Source organism: Rhipicephalus sanguineus, chromosome 5 (genome assembly GCF_013339695.2).
Source record: "Rhipicephalus sanguineus isolate Rsan-2018 chromosome 5, BIME_Rsan_1.4, whole genome shotgun sequence".
NCBI lineage: Eukaryota > Metazoa > Arthropoda > Arachnida > Ixodida > Ixodidae > Rhipicephalus > Rhipicephalus sanguineus.
In genome coordinates, this window is record NC_051180.1 from 170004463 (window position 1) to 170016311 (window position 11849).

Genomic DNA, 11849 nt, shown 5'->3' on the forward strand with positions numbered 1-11849 from the left:
CTGTTTAACGGTTGCGCTCTCCAGCGGCTCCTAGTGGGTCGTCCTCTTCTAAACGCCGCTCGCGCTCGGAGCCCGTGCCTTTGCCTTGACTGTCGCCATAGCTCATTGTCGCCGAGTGCTGTCCAATAAACAGCTTAACAAATTGGTGGAGAGTGCTGTGCTCCCATTCGATGCCCCTGGAGCTTCGTTCCCGTACTCTGCCGTCTACCATGCCTCAAGACGCCGCTCAGCAAACGCCGCCTCCCACACCAACCACATGTCCCGGTGTCCCACGCATCCGCGATCCACCTATCTTCACTGGTGCCGATGGCACCGACGTGGAGGACTGGCTCGCAATTTACGAGCGCGTGAGCGTTCCCAACAAATGGGACGAAGCAGGCAAGTTGAGCAACTTGGTCTTCTACCTCGCGGGAGTAGCAAGCTTGTGGTACAACAAACACGCGTCTGATTTTGCGACTTCGTCGGATTTCAAGACCGCCGTCATCAACGTTTTTGGCCGCCCTGCAGTTCGTAAGCTGCAAGCAGAACAGCGCTTACGCGAACGAGCTCAGCAGGCCGGTGAATCTTTCACCAGTTATATCGAAGACGTCCTGGACTTGTGTAAGAAAGCCAACGGCACCATGTCCGAGTCTGACAAGATCCGGAACATTATCAAGGGCATTGACGACGATGCCTTCACCATGTTGCTTGCCAAAAACCCTTCCACCGTGACTGAGGTCATAACACTGTGCCAGAGCTACGAGGAGCTCCGCCGGCAACGTTCGATGACCCTCGCTCTCCATCACGCGACGACGAGCTTGCTGGCTTGGCGGCCATACCTGACCAGGCCACGCTGCTGGCAGAAGCGAAGGCATTCGTGCGCGAGGAACTCGCACGCCAGTTATCTCTCCTGGCCTTCGCCCACCCACCGCACGTTCAACAGTCGTCGACGACCCTTCTTCCTCCACTCCGACGAGCAATTGAGCAGGAAATTGCCGAGGTGATGCCTGAGTACCACCAGCAACCTCCGACTCCTGCGCCACAGAGTTACGCTCAAGTTGTCGCTAGGACGCACCAGGCAATCCCTGCGGCTGCTCCATTGAGCTACGCCGAAGCCGCCGCTAGACCTCCGTCCTTCGAAGCGGGCGTGCCGGCTCCGTATGCTGCCGTCATCCCTAGGCTCCGACTGCAACCCACCATGCAGTCCTTTCAGCAGCCGCCCCGTCAATCGCATCCTGCGACATGGGCGGGACCTGCCCCGGCGAACCGATGGCGCACACCCGACAATCGGCCCATCTGCTTTGCATGCGGTTATGCCGGGCACGTGGCACGTTACTGCCATCGCGTGCAGCCGCCTCGAGTCGCGTCACGCACCACCAGCCAGTCCAGCTGTGCATTCTACGACCCGCCTATGTCGCCGACGTCACGCCCAGCTCCATCCACTCGCCGCTCCCCGTCTCCACGACGTCGCTCACTGTCACCAATGCGGCCGCGTTCTGTCGCACGAGAGCAGGAAAACTAGTCGTCGCAGTCCACGAGGCAAGGGCTGCGACGCTATCGAACTGTAAAAGCCCTCAGCGAAGTCCATCGAATGTCATAGACGTGTTTGTGGACGGTGTTCGCGCATCTGCCCTTATCGACACTGGAGCCGCCGTATCTGTTATGGACGCAAAACTTAGCCGCTTACTCCGAAAAGTGACGACGCCACTTTCTGGAATGTCCCTCCGTACCGCCAGATCCCAGAGTATTAGGCCTACAGCAGTATGCACTTCTCGCGTCGTCATTCAGGACGTTCTGTACGATGTTGAGTTCATCATAATTGCTGCATGCTCCCACGACGTCATCCTGGGATGGGATTTTCTCTCCCGCCACGACGCCATAATTCACAGCGCACCAGCCGCCCTCGAACTCTCACCGTTCTCACATTTGACGCCGGCATACAGTCCATCAGCATGCACCAAGATCCTCGTCAAAGACGATACCAAAGTTCCCCCAAGCTCGTCGACGGCCGTGCCAGTTTACTGCGCCGGTCTCTGCGACACCATTGCACTCCTTTCGCCATCTGACCGCGTTTGCACTAGGAAAGGGTTGCTGGTACCTTTCGCGACTGTGCAAGTCACTCAGGGTAGCACCGCTATTTTTGTTACCAACCCATCCCCGCACATTGTTACGTTGGTGCGAGGGGAATGTCTCGGCAGAGTGGAGCCCCTCGAAGACGCACAAGTTCTGGACGCACCCGATGACTCGCACTGCACCAGTTCCCGTACCATCAGTGCCGTTTCCACGTCTGATTCATCACCCGCGGATGTATTTGGTCCCGCCATTGCTGACAACCTTATGTCGGTGCAGCGTTCCCAGCTTCTGTGCCTGTTGGAAGAATTTCGTTCTTCTTTCGATGTCGGGCAAACTTCTCTCGGCCGCACGTCCGCTGTTACGCATCGCATCGACACTGGCGCCCAACCAACACTGCGGCAACGTCTATATCGCGTGTCTCCCACAGAACGACGGGTAATTAATGAGCAAGTCGACGATATGCTTGGACGCGACGTTATTCGACCCTCGGACAGCCCATGGGCGTCTCCTGTTGTTCTCGTTGCCAAGAAGGACGGTTCTGTGCGGTTCTGTGTGGACTACCGAAGGCTCAACAAGATCACTCGGAAGGATGTTTATCCGCTGCCGCGCATCGACGACGCGATTGACAGCCTCCAAGGAGCAGAATACTTTTCATCTCTCGATTTGCGCTCGGGGTACTGGCAAGTACCCATGGCTGATGATGCTCGACCGAAGACTGCCTTTGTCACGCCCGACGGCTTGTGCGAGTTCAACGTCATGCCGTTTGGTCTGTGCAATGCGCCTGCGACCTTCGAGCGCATGATGGACACAGTTCTGCGCAACTTGAAATGGCACACGTGCTTGTGTTACCTGGACGACGTCGTCGTTTTTGCTCCGGACTTCTCCACGCATCTTCAACGTCTGTGGCATGTTCTGACACGTTTGAGGAACGCCGGCCTCCAACTGAATCTGAAGAAGTGCCGATTTGCAGCACGGCAGCTGACAATCCTAGGCTACGTAGTGTCCAAGGACGGAATCCTTCCCGATCCGGCCAAGCTTCGGGCCGTGGCCGAATTTCCCAAACCCACGTCCGTCAAAGAACTGCGCAGTTTCATCGGACTGTGCTCATATTTTCGACGTTTCATACGCAACTTTGCCACCATCATATCGCCGCTGACGAAGCTCCTTGGGAGTAACGGGCCCCTACATTCGTGGTCGTCCGAATGCGACGACGCGTTCGCCAAGCTCCGTCGTTTGTTGACGTCTCCTCCCATAGTACGTCACTACGACCCTACGGCCCCAACGGAGGTACACACGGACGCGAGCGGTGTAGGCCTCGGCGCTGTTCTTGCACAGCGCAAACCAGGGTTCCCCGAATATGTCGTAGCATACGCAAGTCGTACGCTTACTAGAGCCGAGACCAATTACACCGTTACGGAAAAAGAGTGCCTGGCGATCATCTGGGCTCTTACAAAATTCGACCTTATTTGTACGGTCGCCCATTTGATGTGGTCACCGATCATCATGCACTATGCTGGCTGTCGTCATTGAAGGATCCCTCGGGCCGTCTCGCCCGCTGGGCACTTCGCCTGCAAGACTACGACATCCGCGTGCTGTACCGCAACGGACGCCAGCATGCTGACGCCGACGCCCTCTCGCGCTCCCCCTTGCCTGACGACAATGCCTCCTGCTCAGTATCTCACAGTATTGCTGTTTCTTCTATCGATGTTCACACCATCGCTACCGAGCAGCGCAAGGATAAGTGGATCGCCTCGCTGATAGACTTGCTCACTGATCCATCGGCAACACCAACGACTCGCGCGTTGCGTTGTCAAGCCCACCATTTCGCCATTCGTGACGACCTACTGCACCGACGCAATTACAACGCCGACGGCCGCCAATGGCTACTTGTGATACCCCGAAGTCTGCGTGCTGAAATATGCGAGTCCTTCCACTCTGATCCGCAATGCGCGCACTCTGGGGTATCCAAAACTTATCAGCGCATTCGACAACGATACTTCTGGCGAGGGATGTACCGCTACGTGCAGAAATTCGTCCGCTCCTGCCTCGATTGCTAACGCCGAAAACCTTCAACGCACGTGTCACCAGTCGGTCTACAACCATTACCTTGCCCTAACCGTCCGTTTGGGCGCGTGGGCATCGATTTATGTGGACCACTTCCTCTGACGTCGGCTGGTAACCGTTGGGCCATCGTCGCCGTCGACCATCTAACGCGATACGCCGAAACCGCTGCCCTCCCAGCGGCTACAGCGCGCGATGTTGCCTCCTTCCTGCTACACCGATTCATGCTGCGTCACGGTCCACCCCAGGAGCTCCTCAGTGATCGAGGCCGTGTCTTCTTGTCGGAGGTCGTCGAAGCCATTCTCGAAGAGTGCCATGCTGTTCACCGCAAAACTACTGCTTACCACCCGCAGACGAATGGCCTAACCGAACGCTTTAACCGCACGCTCGGCGACATGCTCTCAATGTACGTCGCCGCCGATCACACAAATTGGGATGCCATTCTGCCCTTCGTCACCTACGCCTATAATACCGCCCCTCAAAGCACTACTGGTTTTTCACCCTTTTTCCTGTTGTACGGAAGGCACCCGTCGCACACAATTGACACGCTACTACCCTGCAAGCCGGATCCATCTGATTGTGCGCCTATTTCTGACACAGCCAGGCTTGCTGAAGAGTGTCGCGAGCTTGCAAAGTCATTTACAACGCACGAACAAGAGCGGCAGAAGAGCCTTCGCGGTGGCACCACCACTTCTGATTCCATGTTCCTCCCCGGAGCGCTCGTATGGCTCTCGGTCCCTACCACTGCAAGTGGTCTCTCGTCAAAACTACTGCCGAAATACGAAGGCCCCTACCGGGTCGTCGAGCGAACATCCCCGGTCAACTACCTGATCGAACCCATCGAACCAGCTTCGGACATGCGCCGTCGAGGGCGCGACATAGTCAACGTGGAGCGCCTCAAGGCCTACTATGACCCACTCATAGTGACGAGCTGTTAGGTCGCCGGACGGCTCCCTTTTCGTACCCGGGGTAATTGTGGCGAAGCAATTGGTACTGTTTAACGGTTGCGCTCTCCAGCGGCTCCTAGTGGGTCGTCCTCTTCTAAACGCCGCTCGCGCTCGGAGTCCGTGCCTTTGCCTTGACTGTCGCCATAGCTCATTGTCGCCGAGTGCTGTCCAATAAACAGCTTAACAATATATATATATATATATATATATATATATATATATATATATATATATATATATATATATATATATATATATATATATATTCAGCTATTTGAATAGAGATGCAGCAGAACATTATGCCTTAGAGCTACTGAGGCGAGTAGCCTGTGCTTTGCTAACTCATTCAAGCATTTCCTCTGTCAGTCATGCATTGAAAAAAACGACAAAAAAATCCGACCTGACGTATTGCAGACAATTATTTTAAAGACATTATTCTCCGGTATGTGGAATATTAGTACGGTGTGCCGTCCGGTACAAGAACAAAGCAAGCAAGAAGCACATAGCATCACTCACCTAAAAAGCCCAGCGTGATCACAATAAATACTGCGTTCATATTGGATTCTATGGCGACTAAGTGCGACAAAAACACATTTGAACTCGCGTATTACTGGTCCCTGCTATGTGCGCTCTTAGTGCCGGCTGATCGAACGGTGGATGTTAGCCTGGGAGCTGCAGCGTACGGGGCCAGTCGCCCCTGAAGGAACGCAATATCTCTGAGAACAAAGTGATAACGTAGAACAATGGTAGGCGGACGATACGGGAAGCAGCGCGTCCGTATTCACTCGGTTTTGATAAGTAAGCGTGCAAGCAATAAGGGTGGCAGGACGTTTTCGCGAATGAAGGCGGGATGCGTGTGCCTTTCTACGAAGAGCGACATGTGACTTGCAGGACTGCGTCAGTGTGAATGAGTCGGTGGAAGAATCACGCGGTTTGTAGCAGCCACTATCGAAGTTAAAAGTGATTTATCTGGGCGAAAGAAATACGCGATTCGCCCACAAGTACGCGATTTTCCCATTGTAATGCAAAAGGAGGGCGTAATCCTCATGTATAAGGCATTGATCTCGTTGGAGCAGCAGAGGCAGCAATTTTTCACTGTCTCTACCCACACAACCGGATGTGTCATATTCAAGGCTACAACTGTGTTCAGGGGAAGATGGAAGCTTCACGAGTAGAAAAATTCGCGAAGAACAAGAAAGAAATAGTAAGAACAACAATATTCGAAAATGTAAAAGTTATGCTGGCACCAGAATGTTTTTTTACAGTTCTGTATTATTTAGTTACACTTTTCTAAACAATGAAAAGGTTACTGTGTGTTTAAAATACCTGTGCAGTCAGTAGCTTTGCTACTAACTGCACAGGTATTTGGACGCACATGCAACAAAGTAGCTTTGCTACTTTGTTGCATGTGCGTCCGAAATAGGCAGAAGTTCAGGAAAGCCACGAGAAAATCCGTATAGATTTCCTCGTGGCGTTGTGCTACAAACGGGTGGTTGTCAATTTCTCTCTCAGAAATAAAACTGTTAAAGTGACTGTAAATCTCTCCACCCACTGTAAGGGTTTTCGCGCTGTGGGTATCGAATAAATAACCATAATAGCATTGATAAGATCATTGTTGACATGGAACTATTTAAGATTGATGCTTCTCAATTGACCACCTGCAGGGATAGCTTTGGCGACGGTTAGCGCATGGAGCGACAACTTTTTGTAATGGTGAGCCTTCCGGCTGGATAGTCCAAGCCAGCATCCGCAAGGAGTGTTATTTTCGAAAATGTAGTTTATTTCATTTTCCCTGGCGATGTAGCAGCCATTTGTAATTAGCTCCAAATGCAGTTAATAGCTCCAAAACAACACTCTAAAGTAATAGCTCCAAAACAACACTCTAAAGCAACCACGCAGAGGAGTCGAGAGCGTATTGTTCTTTAGGGGTGTTGTGAATCGGAAAACCGTACTATCAACCTATTTTCGCTGGTACAGCCCCGAAATGGCATTTCTAGAGAAAGAATAAGAGCGCACCTTTCTAAATCTTCAGTGCGAGAGTAATTTTGCGGGCGTGAGAATTTCTATGCCGACTCAACGACAAAACTTTATCGGTCCATTCCTCTTTCACCTCAGACAAACAGCTGCAAAGAAATAATCTATCAGAGCTTCTGTTGCACGTGACGTCACCAAATCGGACATGTGACGTCACGACAGCCGCTGGGGATAGCGGAAAGGCACGGACAGGAGCAAAGTAAGCGTCTGTTGGTCGTTTACGTTCCCCTAGTCACGTGGTACTGCTGGGGCGAGGCTCCAAGCGAGCGCAGCTGCGACGCCTGTTCTCAGCGGATCACCTTCGCTCCGGTGACTGGCGCTCGGGCGGCTCAAGACGATTGCGACGCGATGAATGACCTTGAGAGACATGGCGTATGTGATCCAAGGGAATGCATTATACCCGGCTTCAAAAGAAATTGTAGAAATGGAATAAAAGTCCTCTGCAGCACATGATGGAAAACCGACATGGAGGACTGTACACGTCAAGGAAGTTCAAATTTTGCAATATTTTGATGCCAAGGACGAGTTTCGGGGGTCGCTGGATGCGCGCGCCAAGGGGCCGCTGGAGACGCCGACGAGTCTTATGGAAAGGATGAAAGACGCCACGCCGATGCCGCCAGAAAACCGAATTCGAGAGACAACGCTACCTACAATAAAACTCAACGCTTACGCATCAACTCGCACAAGAAATAGTGCCTGGATTTCTTTTTATTCATTGCGACCATCGCTAGAAAAGTGTTTTCGGGCGGAATAGACATTTCGTCTTTCGCTTTTCTTTCCGACGTTCGCCAGCGTCTGGAAGGCCCCTCTCGGGGCGCGCATGCCGAGATCACAGAAAAGCGAGTTGGGCATTAAATTTTCGTAAAGTGTAAACATTACTTATGTGTACAATAGTTCGTGTCGGTTTTACGTGTTGTCCTAGAGAGTGCCTTTCTTAATGCCAAAGCAAGTGGCTGTATTGGTGATCCCGTCCGCGATGATTGCGCGAGCATTTGCGAGACCGCAATGTTTCGGATCTCGCAAGGCTTCGCCCCTAAACCCACGTGACCTTTCCCGAGCGATGACGCTCTATTATGAATTCATCACGTTCCGTCATCATGACGTAACACACTGCCAATATTTGTGATAGACGGTAATACGGTCATAGAGTTTCATGCCATGAAAACTACAGTCAAATCTGGCGGTATCCTCTGTGCGAGGCTCCTTCAGTGGCGCCTTAACCATCATGGGAAAGGTGGGAAGTGCAGCCTTCGGATCTGCTTCGGATGGATTTCGGTCTTCAGATTCGCAGCTCTTGTTTATCGAGCTTTAAACAAAGCGATATCAGGTTATTTCCTATTAAAATTTGCGTCATTCTTCCCTATGTGAAACCTTGCAGAAGTTTGCGTGACCGTGAGATGAAATTGAAGCCTGGACAATTTCAACCACCAGGTTGCTTTTCAATTGCTCTGCCATGTGTTGCAGATTTGTCATGCCCGAATAATGAATGAATGAACTTTAATCGATGCCAGTCCGGCAGTTTAATAATGAATTATTTTTTTTACAACAGTGAAAAGAAACATGCCTGTTTTCCCCTCGAAAGTAGGCATAATCTGTTTAGGGAAATAAAAATGTATCGAAATCACGGAGCAAGAAATCTTTCTTGCTCCTTGCTCGACAGAAACACTAAACGTATCGCCTCTTGTGACTCCATGTGCTGCCCGAGCGCACAACGATCGTAAAAGCAGCAACGCAAAACGCATCTATCGCGCCGCTGTGAAGCCGGTTCAGCCGAGCGTGACGGTGTGTCCACTATCGCTTCCCCGTGGTTTTGCAGGTAAGCTGACCGCGTCTTGGCAAAACGAGTTTACCAAAAAATATTCAGGAGCCCTTCCCCAGTCGGGGAACTGGAGGCAAGCAAAGCCTGTCGTGGGTGTGCCTGACCTGCTCGTTTTCGTTCTTTGTTTCTTTCTTTCTCATTTGTGCAATGCTCCCTCCTCTACGTAAGCGTTCAAGTTTATTATAGGTAGCGGCCGTCCCCGGAACGCCGTTTTCGGGCTGAATCAGCATGGAGTCTTTTATGTTGTTTGCAGCGTACCTCACCATCCAGAACGGCTCAACGAAAGGACCATCGCAGGATCATGGAAACGCTAGTTAGGAATTAAATTTCTCGAGGCCGGAATTTTCCTTAAATGTGCCATTCCTGATGATGACGATCATAACAACTTTATTTTTCCGTCAAATAAGGAGGCCCCCTACTCCCCGTCACTGGCACACATGCCCAGCTGACGGGGGCCGGCACCTCCGCTATTACAAGCAAGCAAATAATTATTGACTCTCGGCTGACTTCTTTCGCCAGGCGGGTGGCTTTTTGGTGTGAAGCAGGGTCCTCGCTCTGTAGCAGGGCTTCCCAGGCCTATTGTCGTGCGTATGCTGTTGCCTGGTTCGCTCGTCGGGCTGTGCGAATTGAATCACAGAGGCCCATGGTATCAAACAAAAACTCCCACTTCACTCCCAGAAAAAATCACATGACAAAACAACAAGAAAAACACGCACACTCGGAGAAAGAAAGAAAAGGAAATGTCTTAATGTCTCGCGTTTCGACGTCCGCTACCGTTTGCGTTTCACTAGTTCTCGCGCTTACGCTTCCGGCGTGGCCTCCGGTCCGCTGGGAGTCCCTCTCAAGCGGTATGCCGACACGCCGTATCCATGCTGAACGGTGGCGTAAGGTTGAAGCAGCCACTGCGGTGGTGGCTCCGTGAACTGCTCGCTGAGCCAGGTCCTCGGGCAGTATACACGGCAGCCCAAGGTCGGCGGTAGTTCCGTGAGCTGCTCGCCGAGCCAGGTGCTTGGGCGAGATAAACTGCAGCCCAGGGTCAGCGGTTGTTCCGTGAGCTGCTCGCCGAGGCAGGTGCTCGGGCGGTTACACTGCAGCCCAGGGTCGGCCGTAGTTCCGTGAGCTGCTCGCCGAGGCAGGTGCTCGGGCGGGATACACTGCTGCCCAGGGTCAGCGGTAGTTCCGTGAGCTGCTCGCATGGCAGGTGCTTGGGCGGTATACACTGCAGCCCAGGGTCGGCGGTAGTTCCGTGAGCTGCTCGCCGAGGCCGGTGCTCGGGCGGGATACACTGCAGCCCAGGGTCTGGGGTAGTTCCGCGAGCTGCTCGCCGAGGCAGGTGCTTGTGCGAGATACACTGCAGCCCAGGGTCAGCGGTAGTTCCGTGAGCTGCTCGCATGGCAGGTGCTCGGGCGGGATACACTGCAGCCCAGGGTCGGCGGTAGTTCCGTGAGCTGCTCGCCGAGGCAGGTGCTCGGGCGGGATACACTACAGCCCAGGGTCAGCGGTAGTTCCCTGAGCTGCTCGCATGGCAGGTGCTCGGGCGGTATACACTGCAGCCCAGGGTCGGCTGTAGTTCCGTGAGCTGCTCTCATGGCAGGTGCTTGGGCGGTATACACTGCAGCCCAGGGTCGGCGTAGTTCCGTGAGCTGCTCCCCGAGGCAGGTGCTCGGGCGTGATACACTGCAGCCCAGGGTCTGCGGTAGTTCCGTGAGTTGCTCGCCGAGGCAGGTGCTTGTACGAGATACACTACAGCCCAGGGTCAGCGGTAGTTCCGTGAGCTGCTCGCATGGCAGGTGCTCGGGCGGGATACACTGCAGCCCGGGGTCGGCGGTGGTTCCGGGAGCTGCGTGCCGAGACAGGTGTTCGGGCGGGATACACACTGCAGGCCAGGGTCGGCGGTAGTTCCGTGTGCTGCTCGCCGAGGCAGGTGCTCGGGCGGAAAACTTCAGCCCAGGGTCGGCGGTAGTTCCGTGAGCTGCTCGCCGAGGCAGGTGCTCGGGCGGGAAACTGCAGCCCAGGGTCGGCGGTAGTTCCGGGAGCTGCTCGCCGAGGCAGGTGCTCGGGCGGGATACACTGCAGGCCAGGGTCGGTGGTAGTTCCGTGAGCTGCTCGCCGAGGCAGGTGCTCGGGCGGGAAACTGCAGCCCAGGGTCGGCGGTGGTTCCGGGAGCTGCTTTCCGAGACAGGTGTTCGGGCGGGATACACTGCAGGCCAGGGTCGGCGGTAGTTCCGTGTGCTGCTCGCCGAGGCAGGTGCTCGGGCGGGATACACTGCAGCCCAGGGTCGGCGGTAGTTCCGTGTGCAGCTCGCCGAGGCAGGTGCTCGGGCGGGATACACTGCAGCCCAGGGTCGGTGGTGGTTCCGGGAGCTGCTTGCCGAGACAGGTGTTCGGGCGGGATACACTGCAGGCCAGGGTCGGCAGTAGTTCCGTGTGCTGCTCGCCGAGGCAGGTGCTCGGGCGGGATACACTGCAGCCCAGGGTCGGCGGTAGTTCCGGGAGCTGCTCGCCGAGGCAGGTGCTCGGGCGGGATACACTCAGGCCAGGGTCGGTGGTAGTTCCGTGAGCTGCTCGCCGAGGCAGTTGCTCGGGTGGGAAACTGCAGCCCAGGGTCGGCGGTGGTTCCGGGAGCTGCTTGCCGAGACAGGTGTTCGGGCGGGATACACTGCAGGCCAGGGTCGGCAGTAGTTCCGTGTGCTGCTCGCCGAGGCAGGTGCTCTGGCGGGATACACTGCAGCCCAGGGTCGGCGGTAGTTCCGGGAGCTGCTCGCCGAGGCAGGTGCTCGGGCGGGATACACTCAGGCCAGGGTCGGTGGTAGTTCCGTGAGCTGCTCGCCGAGGCAGTTGCTCGGGTGGGAAACTGCAGCCCAGGGTCTGCGGTGGTTCCGGGAGCTGCTTGCCGAGACAGGTGTTCGGGCGGGATACACTGCAGGCCAGGGTCG

The 11849-nt window shown here is 54.5% G+C and overlaps 1 protein-coding gene across 1 annotated transcript in view; it reads right to left on the reverse strand.

Moving 5' to 3' along the window:
* Positions 1-5718, reverse strand: part of LOC119394428 (macrophage mannose receptor 1) — a 74315-nt gene extending 68597 nt beyond the window's left edge. Inside the window, exon 1 of the mRNA XM_049415780.1 lies at positions 5577-5718. Within this exon, the coding sequence (XP_049271737.1) occupies positions 5577-5616 (40 nt within the window). The 5' untranslated portion in view covers positions 5617-5718. The remainder of the gene's footprint in view (positions 1-5576) is intronic.
* Between the last annotated feature and the right edge of the window lie 6131 nt (positions 5719-11849).